The 16,931-nt window shown below is 33.7% G+C and overlaps 1 protein-coding gene across 4 annotated transcripts in view; it reads right to left on the bottom strand.

Moving 5' to 3' along the window:
• Nucleotides 1–2,410: 2,410 nt before the first annotated feature.
• LOC128206199 (multiple epidermal growth factor-like domains protein 10) overlaps nucleotides 2,411–16,931 on the bottom strand; it is an 18,039-nt gene continuing 3,518 nt past the window's right edge. Inside the window, exons 2-21 of one of the 4 annotated variants that reach the window (XM_052908505.1) lie at nucleotides 15,992–16,083; nucleotides 13,659–15,506; nucleotides 13,302–13,434; nucleotides 12,532–12,581; nucleotides 12,181–12,312; nucleotides 11,591–11,901; nucleotides 10,881–10,968; nucleotides 10,621–10,685; nucleotides 10,341–10,377; nucleotides 9,652–9,755; nucleotides 9,339–9,464; nucleotides 8,018–8,166; nucleotides 7,427–7,562; nucleotides 6,237–6,368; nucleotides 5,831–5,930; nucleotides 5,473–5,546; nucleotides 4,942–5,187; nucleotides 4,633–4,781; nucleotides 3,664–3,799; nucleotides 2,411–3,402 (exon numbers count right to left, since the gene is read on the bottom strand). In XM_052908505.1, coding sequence (XP_052764465.1) covers nucleotides 3,328–3,402; nucleotides 3,664–3,799; nucleotides 4,633–4,781; nucleotides 4,942–5,187; nucleotides 5,473–5,546; nucleotides 5,831–5,930; nucleotides 6,237–6,368; nucleotides 7,427–7,562; nucleotides 8,018–8,166; nucleotides 9,339–9,464; nucleotides 9,652–9,755; nucleotides 10,341–10,377; nucleotides 10,621–10,685; nucleotides 10,881–10,968; nucleotides 11,591–11,901; nucleotides 12,181–12,312; nucleotides 12,532–12,581; nucleotides 13,302–13,434; nucleotides 13,659–15,506; nucleotides 15,992–16,049 — 4,149 coding nt within the window. In that variant the 5' untranslated portion in view covers nucleotides 16,050–16,083 and the 3' untranslated portion in view covers nucleotides 2,411–3,327. The remainder of the gene's footprint in view (nucleotides 3,403–3,663; nucleotides 3,800–4,632; nucleotides 4,782–4,941; nucleotides 5,188–5,472; nucleotides 5,547–5,830; nucleotides 5,931–6,236; nucleotides 6,369–7,426; nucleotides 7,563–8,017; nucleotides 8,167–9,338; nucleotides 9,465–9,651; nucleotides 9,756–10,340; nucleotides 10,378–10,620; nucleotides 10,686–10,880; nucleotides 10,969–11,590; nucleotides 11,902–12,180; nucleotides 12,313–12,531; nucleotides 12,582–13,301; nucleotides 13,435–13,658; nucleotides 15,507–15,991; nucleotides 16,084–16,931) is intronic. The other 3 variants (XM_052908509.1, XM_052908506.1, XM_052908508.1) reach the window with 3 other exon arrangements.

Below are 16,931 nucleotides of genomic sequence, written 5' to 3'. Positions count from 1 at the left end.
ATAATGTACGAAATACAGAAGGTCCTTCTATAAATAAATAAAAAAATAACAATGCAAAAAAAAACAGAAAGATGACTTCTTTCAAAATATCGTTCCAGAAATAATGAAAACAGTCAAAGAAGATGTCACAATCGCGTTTGAAGTAAAAATCGACAAACTTGAATCACGAGTATCTGAAACAGAAAAGGAAAACGATATTTTTTAATGGAAATTAAAAGAACTTGAAAAATGGGAGAAGAAAAGGTAGATAATGCAAGACAGGCCGAAGTTGATCTTGAAACAACAGTGGTAACACAGAGTGGTTATATAAATCATATCGAAAACTACAGAAGAAGGAGCAATGTTAATAATATGAGTCATGTGTTTCCAGTCTGGAAATAAATATCCGACCAGAGGCATTTTCGTTGCAAGCTTACCTGACTTGTCAAGTTAGCAGCTTCGCAGAGTGCCCGAAGGTCGACGTTTTCTATCTGGACTGGACACACATAATTGATATATTTTTTTCTAGCATACCTTTAATTACTTTTTATGTGAGAAAAATTGACAAACGCATTTTGTATATTTCACGGACAGAGCGCGTGCGATAATGTTTACTGACATCAATTCGCGCAGTTATTGTCTTTACTGCATACGTCAAGAAGTTCCTTCAATTTAACGTCTTTTAAAAGTTATTTTGTTTTTGTTTTGAAATATCATATATTTTTGTAAAGTTAATGTTTATGGAAATCATCTGTTGAAATATCATAATTATCTTACATAGTGTGCATAATAAAAGATGTAAAAAGTATTGCGTCAGTGCACGTGACTCACCTAACAATGATGCCAGAAACAGTTTTCCAGCAGGGCTGAATTTACAGGAAATGCCTATCTGGTGCGCTAGAACATTATATCTGAGATTAAATAAGAAACCGGACTAAAATATGAAACGGCAAAAAACGACAGAAAACGTAATTACAGTACTCGATGAAAGGATGAAAGCATCTGGACATGACAATATAAGACATTGATAGATCGAGGGTGGACAGATGTACTTAAAAATGCACTATTACTCCCAAGTAAGATTTACCACAATGCAAACAATTGTTTTAATATACCAAAAAGGATAAATAAATGTCGAAAACAATGGTTCTTATAAAGGATACTGAGTTTATTTGAAAGAAAGATTCAGAAAATTCAGTATTTCTACCTTATGAGACAATGGTAAATCACAGCATTCACCAATTATTTTATCTTTTTGCATTCTTTGCTATCAAACAATCGGTTACAATCTTGTTATCGGTAATAAATATTTTTCATAAATGCATTATGTAGTACTCACTCATAATGTATGGTTGCTATATGTGTTACTTTAACTAAGGAGTAGAAAAGAGCTAAAGGGTACAAACATCTTCGTTAATGAGGACATAACTAGTCTAAACAGACTGGTATTTGCTATGCAGGGAGACAAATAAAACGTTTGAACGAGAGAAGGATAACTCTTCTTTAAATCCATTGACGGCAAAATCTGCAACATACCATTCCGGGAATAGAGATTCAGGACGGCAATGCCGTGGCTCCAATTGATACGGGGACGCACGAGGGATATTATCTAACGCTATTTTCGGACAGTATACTCGTACAACAAAACGTGTGATGTCGGGAAAAACATGAACCTATCAAGCGTGTTAATCAACGTTTCATGTACATAATTGATAAACTTTTCATAAATAGGAAATGGTGAACGTAGCTAAATAAGCTTAAAATTACATATTGTTCAAGAAAAAAAACTATTTATCAAAACATTTAAAATAATATATAATATTGTATACACGAACCGTTTGTATACTATTTAAATTAATACAATTAATGTATCTCAGTCTACTTTTCCTATGCATGACGACGTGATAATCGACTTTTGGTCCTTATGTATTTTGCGTTGTTACAACAGCACCAATTTTCAGTAGACTTAACATTTTTTATGAGTTTGATCAAACCGGTTTATATTTTTAAACATTGGAAAAAATGTCGTGTTTCGAAAAGTCACAAGTTCAATCGAGATTATGTTTTCCCCATTTCTTTTTTAATATTTTACATTTAAATTTATTTTTCTGTTAACTGGTTAGGGAGAGGGGGAAAATACAAAACACAAATAACTGTTTTAATTTATGGTAAATATTCTTTAAAATTGGATTAAAACCCAATTGTGTACCATGATTATAACTATATGCATGGTTTAAGCTTTTATAAAAGTGCGTATTACACGACTTATACCTTAAGCAAAGATACAAACATTATAAAATACACAAATCAAGCAATTTCAGACAATTGTATTCCATATACGCCTGCACTCTCTATTTCATAACAGCTGTTAACATATTGTTGAGATCCAACTCATGACCCTTGCTCTCCAGAAAAAACAAACTCTTTGTTGTTTTTTTCAACATTTTATTACATATTGTATACATAGGTGTATAGTACTAAGGTGTACAAAACATTAGGTAATATATATGTATACGCCTTTTTACTGCATTATTGTGCTTTAAGCTTTCAGACGATATCAGAAGAAACGAAGATTACAATATTTAAGATGTAAATAACAGTTATCAAAAAATATCAAATTCATGGCTTTACCATTATATACTGCTCAACAAACATTATATTGTTAACCTTTATAAATAATCAATAAATAGGTTGTACCACAGCATGAAGAAATGTATCAACAACGGATATACATGTGTAAAAGCATTGCAATAAATATGCAAAGATAAAATGATGACAATACAATATTTTGCTTTACTTGTTCACACTACATCCATTATTTGTATATACATATTATAATATAATAACACTCAGCCATATAAAAAAATCGCACAAGGTTAGAGTTCGTGTTTGTGTAACAAAATTGCTAGAAGGGCCAAATTATTGCAGATATTCATGAGTACACTCGATACAAGAGCGCGCGAAGCGTCATCCATGTTCATGTACGTATATGTAGATAGACTGTTGATATTCATAAACACTAAAAACAAGAGCACGTGTGAAGTTATCTAGCTTCATGTATGGATATGTAAAATGACTGTAGATAATCATGAAGGCGTCCGATACAAGAGCACATGTGGAGTCAACAGATTCATGTACTTATATGTAGAATGACTGTATATAGCTATAGACGCACCCGAGGCAAGAGCACATATGGTGTCACCCAGATTCATGTAAGTATATGTAGAATTGATGTAGATATTCATGAACACAATCAATACAAAATCACTTATAGAGTCATTCAGCTTTATGTACGTATATGTAGAATGATTATAGGTATTTTTATACAAGTTTTGTGATTTCAAGTTGCTACGAGAAGTTGGAGTAGATGTCGAATGTTTGAAGATACTCGCGAACACATTCGTAACAAAATGAGTACTGCTCCTGCAAATAAGAGTACAAAGAAACACGAGTTCAGCATATATAGCTAACACTAAGATCGAACTAAGTTATGTTTAAACCTATTATAAAATTGAAAGAAATCATAAGATAATATCTTTTTTTTATTTCAAGGCGAAGAAAAGAATATATATCAATCCCTATAAAGTGGCACATGAGATTCTTACAAATATATAAAGGCTTATAGCTCGTACTACTATAGATTACAAATACAGATAGATACATTAATTATCAAATATCACTCACACTAGTGCATAAGGCATTTGGTCGCCTTGCCCGCAGCTGGCGAACTGTATTAAATATCGATACTTCATGTTCAATGCCAGTCTTCTCCAGAATAGTCCAAACAGCTGCAAACATGCCGCAGCGTCCGCCTCCAGTCCTACAAAATAGGTAAACCTTCAATGAACTCACTGTGAATTTGTGTAACGCAAAAGTCGTTTAGACCTCTACAATAACCTCCTCATATATGAATGAATGCTTCAAAGAAACAAATAATTACTTTGTCTTCCACCGTTTCAATATAATTTTATGTTTGTCTTTGATATACTATTTTATTTAGCCTTCTAGGCCTGGTGTCGTATTCAATAAATTACTTAGATACTGGCCCTGCATCATTCGGAGCTCCTCGGCCATTTTTATCGATAACAACCTCGGATGTATTTGGCGGTTTACATACTCAAAAAGTGGTACGTTTAAGTCCGTTGCAAATAGATCGCGTAGTAATCTTATTTAGGAGATAAACTTAATGACTTAACTGTTGGGAATCTTAATTATGTTTGCAATAATACTCTTTACTGGCAATCAATTTAAACTTAGATCAATAAATACAACTTTAAAACACTACATTTAATTTATGATATAATTAAAACATATACGAACTACTTCAACAGATGTACCGGCATATGTCCGAGGTTGTTTTGGAAAAAAATGGCCGAGGAGTTTCGAATGGCCCTGCATTGCACTCCGGTTATATGATGGCCTACTTTAAAAGAGTATGTAAGGTACCGACCGGTACACGCTGACGCTTTCCTAACCCATCCTTTGCAATATCCGGGGAAAATAGGGATGCTAATAAAACTCGTTCCCTACCTTCATCTTGGATGATTAAGAATTCCTTAACAGTTTTTAACAGGTTTCTCCTTTGTATTGAACATGTTAGCGACAAAATAAGAAATGGATGTGAACATTTAAAATATGGTTTCAAATACTTACTTGCAGTGCGCAATGACAGATCCAGATGCGGACTTTGTTTCTACTTCCTTAACAAGATGCAAGAAGTTTTTAGCAGACTCGGGAACTTCTGCATTGTCTGGCCATCCCGTATATTCGTAGTGTGACACCGTATGCTCCTTAGGTCCTCCCTGCAAGCATAATAATGCAGGGTATTTAGTTGACTTTGGTTTACTAGTGCCTTTACGAAGCCCTTTGAAAATGTCAAAACAATGAATCTAAAAGTGATTCAGGTATTTACTGCTGCTTTTCAATTATATGGCATTATGTTCTTTGGAAGATAGCTCTTACCCGGCCGTTGTAGCTTATTCTAAGTACCCGGTTGACACTGTACGATGTTGACTTCTCTCGAAGATTGTCTACTGTGTATGAACCGAATTTTGCTTGCGTGCCAACATCGGGAATGTACAGGGAACTGTCATTCTCCATATCGACAATGCAGGCGGCTGTTTCTTGTATTGTGAGGCAAAGAAAGTCAGCCACAGTCTCATCAAGCGGGGTCATAGCGAGAACAAATTTTTTCCTTTGTTTGTAGCTCTGAAACGACGTATTGTAATACACAAAAGTGAAAAATTAGTCTATAACAGATATAATATATAAAGCCTATTGATAAATTTTATATCGGATATAAACTATGTTTTATTTGGACACATGATCAAAAAATTACAAAATATTATGTATTCCTTGGTTCATAGTTCCTTAATATCTTAGTTCACTTCCTTTTTAATGTTAAGCGCTCAGCAAAATCATCAAATTGCTATTGTATGAAAAATTCATGTATGATATAAGTTACGTTTAATATAGTTTTTCTGTCCAACTTACATTTACATACATGGCGTTGATATAATCCTGCCCCGGTTCTTTACCTAAATGCAGTCTCGGTCTGTATAAGTTACCTACGAAAAAGAGGCACTCATAAATATGCATTTTTATCTATGTATTCTAGCAAATCAGAAAGTAAAAGTGCTTAAAGAACATTTGCAAACAATTCAACAGTGCTTAAAACGTATTTACATAGCAGCTTAAGTTACACTGTAACTTAGTGGAAAATGTTCGGAAATGCATATGCGATAAACGTAGAAGGTAGTTGATATAATCGTTTTCTGTTAAGGAAAGTTACACAAGGTAGGAAAGTTTCGCTAAAAAATGAAAATTATAGAGGGCCCCGAATAAGTATAACCTGGAATGTCAGTGCCCTTCCTGTTGGAATTAGTTAAGGCTGCGTTTCTCTCAGATGCTAGTCGCTCCTGTTCAGATCTTTCCGTGATATCTTCAAGTTGCTTTTCAAAATAAAATTAGTTTCGGATAATGAATTTCTGTATATCTAATTTCTTATTATACAATTGACGTTCTTCTATATATACTTTTTTAGCATGAATTGACATTTTCAAACATGAAATATAATACTAATTTCATTAAGACAAATATTGTCAAAGTCAAAACGTTAATAACGTCTTCTTTTCAGGAAATAACGGGTTGTAGGTAGATACCCTTAGGACTAAACATAGTGAGGTTCAGGAACGTTTTGATGATGATCTGATTGACGTTAAGTTGTTACGATTTCTACAATGTCAAATTCACTCAACCTTGAACTGTTTGATTTGCCTCTGTTCGTTCTCCGAATCCGACAAGTAGGCTGTAAACCCCTCCGTTGTCACGGGAGTACTGTCTAACGTCAACGTGTGGACAATTGCATGGTGCAGAAAAGCATACTGGTCCTGAAGTACACGGAGTTATAATACAATAAAATTAATGTTTGGTCTGTTTTGTATATAAACGATCTGTCGTTATGTAATAATTATTATTTTTATTAACGAGTTTTAGAAAGGTGTTTAAAACCGAACCATTGACGAGTGTATTGCATGATGGCAATTGTAAGATACCTTTTATCACATGCTTTTTCAGGTAATAAGGAAACATCTACCTGTTTAACCTGCACTTAAGATGACTGGAATACCACTAAGTGAAATTGCAATGCCATTTCCCATTGCAGAAATGTACATATAACCCGACAAAGTTACGGCAAGAAATGATCCAAATCGTTTTAATAGCATTTATAAGTAAAATAAATACTGTGACGATGTCATTTAGAAAACACATGAGAAAAAAAACGTGATACGTGCTGGAACATTGTCAATTAAGCATAAAATAGAGCGGATAGATAGTTTTATTATATACAATTTATTAATCCACACAAATATCAAAACGCAAAATACGGTAGTCTGTCCTCCATGCACTCCAGTGTAGTGCAGTCGTATTCTACTCTGCTGACGTCATGTCATTACAAGTATCTTTGTACGATATTAGAATTAAGTCATTAGAATATTGCGTCATTAAAATAACACTTAATACAAAACATGTGTCTTTCAAGTGGTTTTATCAGTAATGTATGTAATAAAAGGGAAATAGCCACGTGAATCCGAATCTGCATAAATCCACTGGAGTCGATGACAACTACCCGTAATAAAACATAGTATTAATAACCCATGATTGTGTTATACAGAAAAATATGTAATGGTTATATGTAATAATAATCACGTATTTGTATATCCTTTTAATATCTTTTTAGGCGTATTAAGACAAGATATTCACCGGAAACAAGGTAAAGTTGGTGATGAATATTAATTAAGCTTATTTCTGATATTTGCTATTTATGTAAGTATGTAAATGTATATACAATTCTAGCGTTTCTGATATAAAGCTTCATATGTTAAGATTTTGTATCTTCAGAAAACGATATTCTATATTATTATTAGAGAAACGTTGGCGGTCTTACAGCGGTTTGGACCATACGCGTACGACGATGTCTTAGGGTGTTGACACAGCCATGAATGTCAACGGATCCTTCCGCTTCACCCTCTCTTGTCAGCACGTCCATCGCTATGTAAGTTCCCGTCCTGCCAACGCCAGCACTGTAATCAAACATGACTTTGCTATCTTTACCATTCGTCAAACAATATATCATTGATTAAGTGGGCGACAATGTTGCAATCAAAAGGATTGCGAATATTGATTCCGTTAGAGGAATCAGCATGGCGGTCTGCAGTAAAGCAAGTATTTTTATTGTATAAAGGGTTCTTGCTTGTTTGTGATTAGGATCGGAATAATTTCACTGATCACGCACACAATTCTATTTTTCACGAGAGAAAACACCAGCGAATTATTTGCTTTGGGTTTTTCAAGAGGTTACGAAATATTGGCAAACTAACACTTAAAGAAATGCTTAGTTTATGTTTAGTATATACTTGATAGAGTATCGCTATTCAGATCTATGAATGCTAGTTATTAAACATATTTTTACTCCCCATACCCTGCGCTAGATGCATGTTGGTGTGTCTTCGATGTTTCAGTGTTAAAAGAGCCATACCTGCAGTGAACGAGAGTAGGTCCATCAAGTGGAGATTTTGTTTGTAGAACCCTGTGACGGAAATCTACCAGGGAAGTTACATCATCGGGAACCCCTTTGTCTGGCCAGCTGGTGAAATGAAGATGTTGTACCGCCCTGTCCTCTTTATCCTAGGAACAAATAGGAACGTTTTATCGATGATAATGAATTCAAAAACACATATATAGCATTTTATCTTGTGTTAATTGTGCAATAAAAACTCTAGGTACAATAAAAATGTTCTTTATTAAGTAACAGCTTAATCAAAAGTTAGTCCTTAAAGACAAGACAAAGATATTTAAAACACTTAAATATCAAAATATCGATTATCAATAAATGTTTGTGTTTCTTTTTCAGTCGGTTTATAAGGCAGACTGCGTTTGAGGTTCATAGTTCCAAACAATGACTGCATCGTATCTTTGAAACGTTTTTGCATTGGGTGCTCTGAATTGTAATCCTCCATCTCCAGATAGAATTGGGATCTCTAATCATAGAAATACTTGGGGTTGACCTATAAGTTTATTAATATTTGATTTATTGTTAAGTTTCCTCAAGTTAAAGCGTACATGTTGTACTTTGATAAGATTTACCTTTTGCGTTTTATCTTTATTTAGGATTGTTGGGATAAGAGTGAGTGAGGTTTGTGCACTTAACTGGTTTAAACCCCCCCCCCCGTAAATTTACATTTTACTGACCGTTCCAAGGCGGTACCTAACAAATCTTGATAAACACACCTATATTTTTAAATATGCATAGAAAACTAAAGAAGTCCTATTTTGCACAAGACTTTGGCAAAAACTAGAAAGGCAAATGTTTAAAAAGCACATTGAATTTGATGACTTTCAACCATCTCCTTTATTACTTTATTCGGGATTGTTGGGATAAGAGTGAGGTTGTGAACACAAACTGGTTTAAACCCCCAGTAAATTTACATTTTACTGACCGTTCCAAGGCGGAACCTAACATTCCTTGATAAACATACCTAGTTTTTTTATATATAGTATGTATGCACTGTGCTGCTTGTGGAGTTTTGTGCTGTTCTTCCATGTTTCTTGTTTGTGATTCTATGTTTTATGTCTTTGGCGTTTACGCAGTGCCATCAAACCGGGTTTATGTTTAAACTTTTTTGCTACTGAGCTTGTTTCTGTAGCTTTTTGCATAAATATTTATATTTAAACTTTTTGGTACTGAGCTTGTTTCTGTACCTTTTCCCATAAATATTAGAAAATGAAGGGATTGTTAAAGATTTAACTCTAATCGCTTATGTTTAACAATATGTAAACAAACATGACGTGGCACGTACCATTTTCACTGAAAAAGTTAACATCAAGAAGTCGGCGTACATGTCTTCAGTTAAACACGTCACGTGTATCTCTCCATACTGTTTGGTGGTTCCATGATCCGGCCAATATTGGTCGCATTTTGGTTTCTTTGAATAAACCATACAAAACATATAACATGAAATAAATCAAGATACAATTAAGTTAAAACTCATAGTGTGCACTCTAATTCCATTCGCCTTCAACTTGTTTCATATGTTTCAGATATCAAGTGTTGTTTCTCGGAAACAAGAAAATCGCACCAACAGCAACAATATATAAAATTCAAAAACATACCCCGTCTTCAACTAAATTTGTGAGCATAACGATCTTGCCAACTTTTTGTTGCCAGATCATCCGCCAAAACACCGAGTAGTCCTGCATTGTCTTCTCTGTTGGACCTGATATTAAACCATGGATATGTTAAGATAAAGCAATGCAGAACTACAATCACATGTAATTAATAATCTGAGAATGCCATTAAACTAAAATTAATTTACGTTTTGTGCAGTAAGTAATTATCATGTCAAAATGTAGTATCAAAAAATTACATTGTGTATGAATGCAAAATATTTTTAAAATTAAATTGTGCACGTTTAAAGTGACACTTTTATTAAAAATCAATACATATCACAATTTTGAGTGATAAACCTGTAACTACTTACTAACTAATGCATTGATGAAAAATATTTATTACTGATAACAATATTATAACAGTGTATTTAATAGCTGAAAATGCAAAAAAAAATTAAATGATTGGTGAATGCTAAAAGATTTACAGCGATCTACTATCGTTTTATAAGGTAGCAATACCGTGTGTTCTGCACATTTCTTTCAAAGTAAACCCGGTATCCTTCATAAGCACAATTGTTTTCGACATTTGTTCATCCTTTTTGGTATATTAAAACAATTGAATTACATGTGTTAAATCTCATTTGGGAGTAATAGTGCATCTTTAAAAACAAATAACTAGTCGGTAAACTCACCTTGTGATGCAATGTATGCATTTTCCTGCCTGTATCCCTGTGAACAAATGCGCGAATAATTTTAGTAAAACAAGACAAAGTTTTAACAATCATAATATGTACTTTAGGCAACAAGCTAAGTTCAAAATGTCACAACACTATCAAAACAATGTTATTATTATAATCAGTTTGCTTGGCACGAAACTCCTTTACATCTTTAAGCTTTCTTTCCTTTTTATTATTTTAAAATGATACGACTTTCAGCGATACTTACGAAAAGCATATCAAGTATGTCACTTACGTCTACAAAACTTGCGTTGATAAAATCTGTATCTCCACCCGTCAATTTCACTCTGGTGTCGTCATCTGCATTTTTGGACATATTTGTATAAATCAATTAAGGTTATTCAATAAATAAGCCAAATATTTCAGCAGCGAACGTTGCATATATTTATGAAAATGATAATGTAAATGTAAAAGACACGTAACGTTATTTCTTAGGGACAAGATAGCCTCGTACCCATTAAACGGTTTATATAGCACATTCTACATAAAGCTCACATGGGTAAATGCCTTGATATCTATTTCTGGGACGATTTTCTGGCCTCATTGCATCTTGATGGGGTTTTACCAAACCTTCAGGAAGTTTCTGAAATTAGGTTCAATCGCTTGTAAATGATAATGTATAATACTCAATATCAAATCTGCCGAAGCAAGTTATAATGATGCTAAATTTTGTGCTTGAAAATAGTTAAAGATGCACTCTTATTCCCACGTAAGATTTACCACAATTAAAACTTTTGTTTTAATATTCCAAAAAGATGAATAAAAGATTAATAAAAGTTGAAAACAGTGATTCTGATGTAGGATATCGAGTTTAATTTGAAAGAAAGGTTCAGAAAACACGGTATTTCTACCTTATGTGACTATAGTAGATCACAGTAAATATTTAAGCATTCACCAATCATTTAATATTTTTGCGTTTTCAGCTATTAAATACACTGTTACAATCTCGTTATCAGTAATAAATATTTTCCATAAATGCATTATTTAGTAAGTAGTTAAAGGTTTATCACTCAAAATGTATGTTCGTTATACTTGTGTATGTATTGATTTTTGAATAAGAGTGTCAGTTTAATTTAAGATAATAAATTAGTCGGGGATGTGTGGTGGGTTTTTTTTAAATCTGAACATGCATAAAACAAAGAATATCGAAGTTTTTGAATCACCATCTATATGTAAATTTGAATGTGTGAAGCACAGTGTTATACCTTAAACTCTTCGAGAAAATATGCTTTGTCCTTTGTAGCCACGAATAATCCCAAGTGTTTGACGGCAACCTTATTCATATTGTAGTACACATCACCGGTGTCTTTGTTATGTGTTATGTCATTCGACGCATCTTTAATAGGTGTTTGACCTTCCACGCTGTTTTCCAACTGTTCTGATCTTCCTGCTGAGTTTCTTAGCTTTTTTGTCTTTGATTGCCCTGTTGACGCCTTTGTTATCACAATTTTGTCTTGGCAGTCCGATGAACGATCTGCGTTGTTTTCATCCCTAGCAGCTTTCAATGGATTCGATTCTAATAAAATGGTTATTATCATTGCTTGAGACGGAACAAACACATATAACTCAGCCGTTAAGTTTTGTTTTATCAACTTTTGTTGGTCATAATTGTGAATTCATTTTCATTGAGACAAGTTATCTACGTTTTTAAATGGTCAAAAGTTTCAAAACGCACAATCTTTCCCTTAAATCAAAGTTTAATGTAAACAAAACTGATTGAATATACCCACACTTTTCCCCTTAAATCAATGTTTAATATAAAATTATTAAAAACTTATCCAATTTGCTTACTGACCTGTAGGATTGTTTTCAAAACCATTTCCAGGTTTACCGTTTTCGGTCGTATCGTTAATTACATGATAAATACTGGTAGAAGCAGTTGCGTTTTGAAAGACTGCCTCATTTTCCTCTTTGGAAATAACCAAATCTGAATATAAGAATGATTAAATACATGGGTTTTAATCTTTTACTTGAGTAAAATAAATGTAAAACAAATCATTTTAATGCAATATACAATTTGTAATTCCGTATCGTTTGTTCATTTCTGTATAAAACCAAAGTCGGATTATAAATATATACATAAACGATATCTCATAAAATAACTATAATTGTATAAATAGTTTAAATATAAAATCAAAGAAAATACCTGCTTCATAGCCGTCTGTCTTTGGATTATCGGTGCTGTCTTTTCTTCTTCTAGAAAAAGTTGTGTACAAATAGTTAAAACATACTTAATGCGAAACTTTATAGTTCAATAGTTTTAGAAATAAATATATATATATCTATCTATCTATATATCTATCTATATATATATATATATATATATATATATATATATATATATATATATATATATATATACGGGGTGTAGCTGAAACCACATTAATCAAATTCAGTGTGGAGGAAAATCAACGAAGTAATGCATAGTTTGAATATCTAATTACGTGTTATATAGACTTGCAATAAGGTAGCAATTCCAATTATAAATTAATGTTAAGATTGCGTTATATCACTATCATTAAAAGAGGCTACTTGAAGATGCACTCTTACTCCCGAGTAATATTTACCACAAGTAATACAATTGTTTTGATATATAAAAAAGGATGAATAAATGTTGAAAACAATGGAGGATACCAAGTTGAATTTTAAAGAAAGGTGCAGAAAATACGGTATTTCTACCTGATGGAACAGTAGTAGATCACAGTAAATCTTTAAGCACTCACCAATCATTTAATATTTTGCGTTTAAAGCTATGAAATGTATGGTTATTAGTTATTATATTTTCATAAATGTATAACTTAGTAAGTAGTTAAAGGTTTATAACTCAAATTTATGTTTGTTAAACATGTGTATGTATTGATTTTGAATAAGAGAGTCACAAGTTAAATAAATTTGACGAATGTTTTATTAGCATACCTTGACCGCCTTATTAAGATGAAAGCTCCGATGACAAGTGCAATTGAAAGAAGAGCGACAACTCCACCAACAGCGCCACCTATAACTGCTCCAGATGTGCCAGCACTGACGGATGCTACGGAACATTTGATAACTAAAACAGATATTGTCTAAACAAATGCGACCATTTCTTAAAAGATTACACAAGCAGAAGTTCGTCTGAATGCATATGAATTTATATGCTGGTAAAATATAACCCTTTCTGGCATACCATTACGAAAGAAAAAAATTAATAAATTAGTTTTTGCATCACTTTTATAAAGCGTATGAATTTACGTACATACATATTAATATGCTGATATGTGTATGTATTTGTACCATCAATGCATCCTGTATTTCCCTGCTTATACCCAGTAATGCATCCTTGTGTACACTGACCGTCTGTATGGCTGCACTCACGAACCCCAGTTTCAGAAGCGATACACTTTTGGTCACATTTAATATTGCAGTGTGAGCCGTGAGTCCCATATTGGCATCCGTATTTGCATTCACCAGATGTAATGTCACAGGTTGACAAGGACTCGTTTATATGCATACAGTTTTCGCTGCAATTTTTCAAGCAGTATTCGCCCCAATACTCATATGAACATAAATTACATTTGCCGTTGTATTGGTGGCACGATTTGCAATTAGTTGGACACGAAACGTTACAAAACGGTCCCGAATATCCATCTACACATCCTTGGTCACATTGACCGTTCAAAGCGTGACAAGAATTATTCGCACATGTATTATTGCAAGTGTTACTGCATGTGAAGTATGATCCATCATAGCCATGATGTCCAGTTTGACATGACAAACATTCAGAAGTTTGGTTACGTGTACAGTTAGAACATCCATCATTGCAAGGAGTACCACAATTATTACCACCTAAACCGTCTGCACATTCACCCTGACAGTATCCATCACTCTTCCTACAGGTTGTTCCTGACCTGCAGTTGTTACATTCGTACTCACAGGTATTTCCATGATAATACTCAGCAACACAGGAATTACAATTATGTAACGAAGTACATGTGGAACAGTTAGCTGGGCATATACTATGCACACATGTACCATTTTGAAACTTGTAATCGTTTTCGCAGTTACAAGTCCCTCTCTCTTGGTCGCAGCTATCATGTAAACAATTTTCCGGACAAGTTTCATTACAGAGATTACCATACGTCCCGGCAGCACATTCGTCACATTTTCCTGCATTTAAACGATGTACAGGACAAATATTATCTTTACATGAACTACAGGTAAGAGAACATGAAGGCCCAAAATAATTACTATAACATTCTATACAGTTGTTGCTGGTATCACAGTTACAGTTCGGTGGGCAAATCCTTTGTTCACACCCTGAGCCATTAACACAACCTGCTTTACAAGATCCGTCTTGATAGCAGTACCCATTCCTGCAGTTTTGTGAACAGGTCATATTGCAATATTCGCCATATAATCCGTCTTTACATGATTCACATTTTCCAGTGCTTAAACAAACTGTATTATTGAAACAATACTCTGGGCATTCCGTCTTCGTCGAGCACGTGATACCCTTAAATCCGTCTGTACATGAAGTACAATTAGTGGCAGATTCGCACGATAGACAATTTACAGGACAATCATTCTTACACTGACTTCCATATTTGCCGTCAATACATCTACCACAGTTATCACCTATGAAATTAGGTTCTTCACATTGCAGACAGTTTCCATACATATCGCATATATAGTCTTTGCACTTGTTACTGCATATCATTGAGCAATCACTTCCATAGTATCCAATACCACTCTTAACCTCACATGCTGTACAGGATGATATATTGGTGCAAGATAAACACTTTGTATTACACATATATGTGCACGTAGACCCCGACCCGCTGTGAAATCCGTCATTACAGGATGTACATAATGTGCTAGAGGTGCAAGTGGTACACGTACTGGGACAAAGGCTTTTACATTGGTCGCCGTAATACCCAGCATAACATGTTTCACATGTAGTCTCTGTTGAACATGTCTGACAACGTTGGTAACCACAACGTTTCTGACACTGAGGGCTCATGTATCCATCGACACAACCTCCCCAGCAGTAGTTGTCGATTCCGAGCTGAGCGTTGTAGGAGCATCCCGTTCCTTGATTGCAACAAGAGCATGGTGAACAATTCTGGCTCCATGTCTGCACAGCTACAAATACAATCAGTGCGAAAAAGGCGGTAGTGGTAAGTGTGGCAATTTACTTATTTTTTAATGTTTTTTTAAGATATCCAATATGTTCATATAGTGTCCGATGTTGCTTGTTCAATATGACAATTACTTATGTTCCATATGTATTTGTAGTTGCAAATACAATGCATTCAATGTTAATAATCAATCCGATATTACAATATACCAGTATTTTTCCACGTTCAACAAAATATAATGCCATGAGACAAATATAGTTAAATACAAATACAATCAGTGCGAAAAAGGCGGTAGTGGTAAGTGTGGCAATTTACATATTTTTTATTGTTTTTTTAAGATATCCAATATGTTCATATATTGTCCAATGTTTTTTGTTCAATATGACAATTACTTACGTTTCATATGCCATAAGACAAATATAGTTTAATGTTTCAAAAATCTATTTTTCACGTATGTGAATATATTCATTCAAATTTAATTAGACTTACCAAATGTCATTAGAATTGTTGTCCATGCAATAATGGTTGATCCGCCTGCCATGTTCATCTTTGTGTCCAATAGTTCATGTCATTTCCAGAATCTTTTAATACAAAATAGGTTTAATTGTGTAAGAGAAAAAGTGTTCACATAATAGGCTGATCATGTTAATAAAACTACAGGAAATTGTTATCACATTTTACGGATTTACGGCTCCTTGGTTCGGAAAAAATAACAAACGACGCTTTCTTCTGAAATCATTTTTGATAAAACAACTCAAATGTTGCTATATTGTTTTTCTGACAACTTCGAAAGACTTAAATATGTATTCGGTATTTAATAGGAATAGTGCGAGGTTATTAATTAAACTTTCACTTAGAGGCGTGATAAGTTTTGTAATTTATCTAGTATTACCATTTAATATATTGGAATATGGTGTGTTTTGTTTTTGTTTCGCATGCTCCTGTTTCTAAGCTAAATGGTAAAACTGTATTTTATTTTATTTGATTTTATATCGCTTCCAATTTTCCGGCACAAAATCCGGACAACAATACAATGAATTGATGTGGCCATTCACTGCTTAATGTACCTATGTTGAATGCTAGCGAAAACGGTGATTCACTTTTTTATTACAGCATAAATGCCTATTCCTTTTAAGTCCATGATAAGCAAAGAGCAAGCAGTTGAGAAATTAGCCTGGTTGCCTGATGGTGGTAGTTTGACGTCATCGAGAATTGTGCATTTATGAGTCATCCGGTTAATTTAGTAACGACGCGCGTCCAATTAAAGAATGAATTGCGGGATTGATGCCATTATCGGGGTATGAATGCAGTTGGTGTGGTTAAAGTGTGTCGAGTTATTTGTTCTTACCCATTCTGTAAAACGAACCACCCGACTGTAACCAGAAACATTTTATCAAATGATGACACAATATGGATCAACCCCTTGAAA

The sequence above is a fragment of the Mya arenaria genome, chromosome 10 (genome assembly GCF_026914265.1).
Source record: "Mya arenaria isolate MELC-2E11 chromosome 10, ASM2691426v1".
In the NCBI taxonomy this organism is placed as follows: Eukaryota; Metazoa; Mollusca; class Bivalvia; order Myida; family Myidae; genus Mya; species Mya arenaria.
This window is presented reverse-complemented; position numbering and strand designations above follow the sequence as displayed.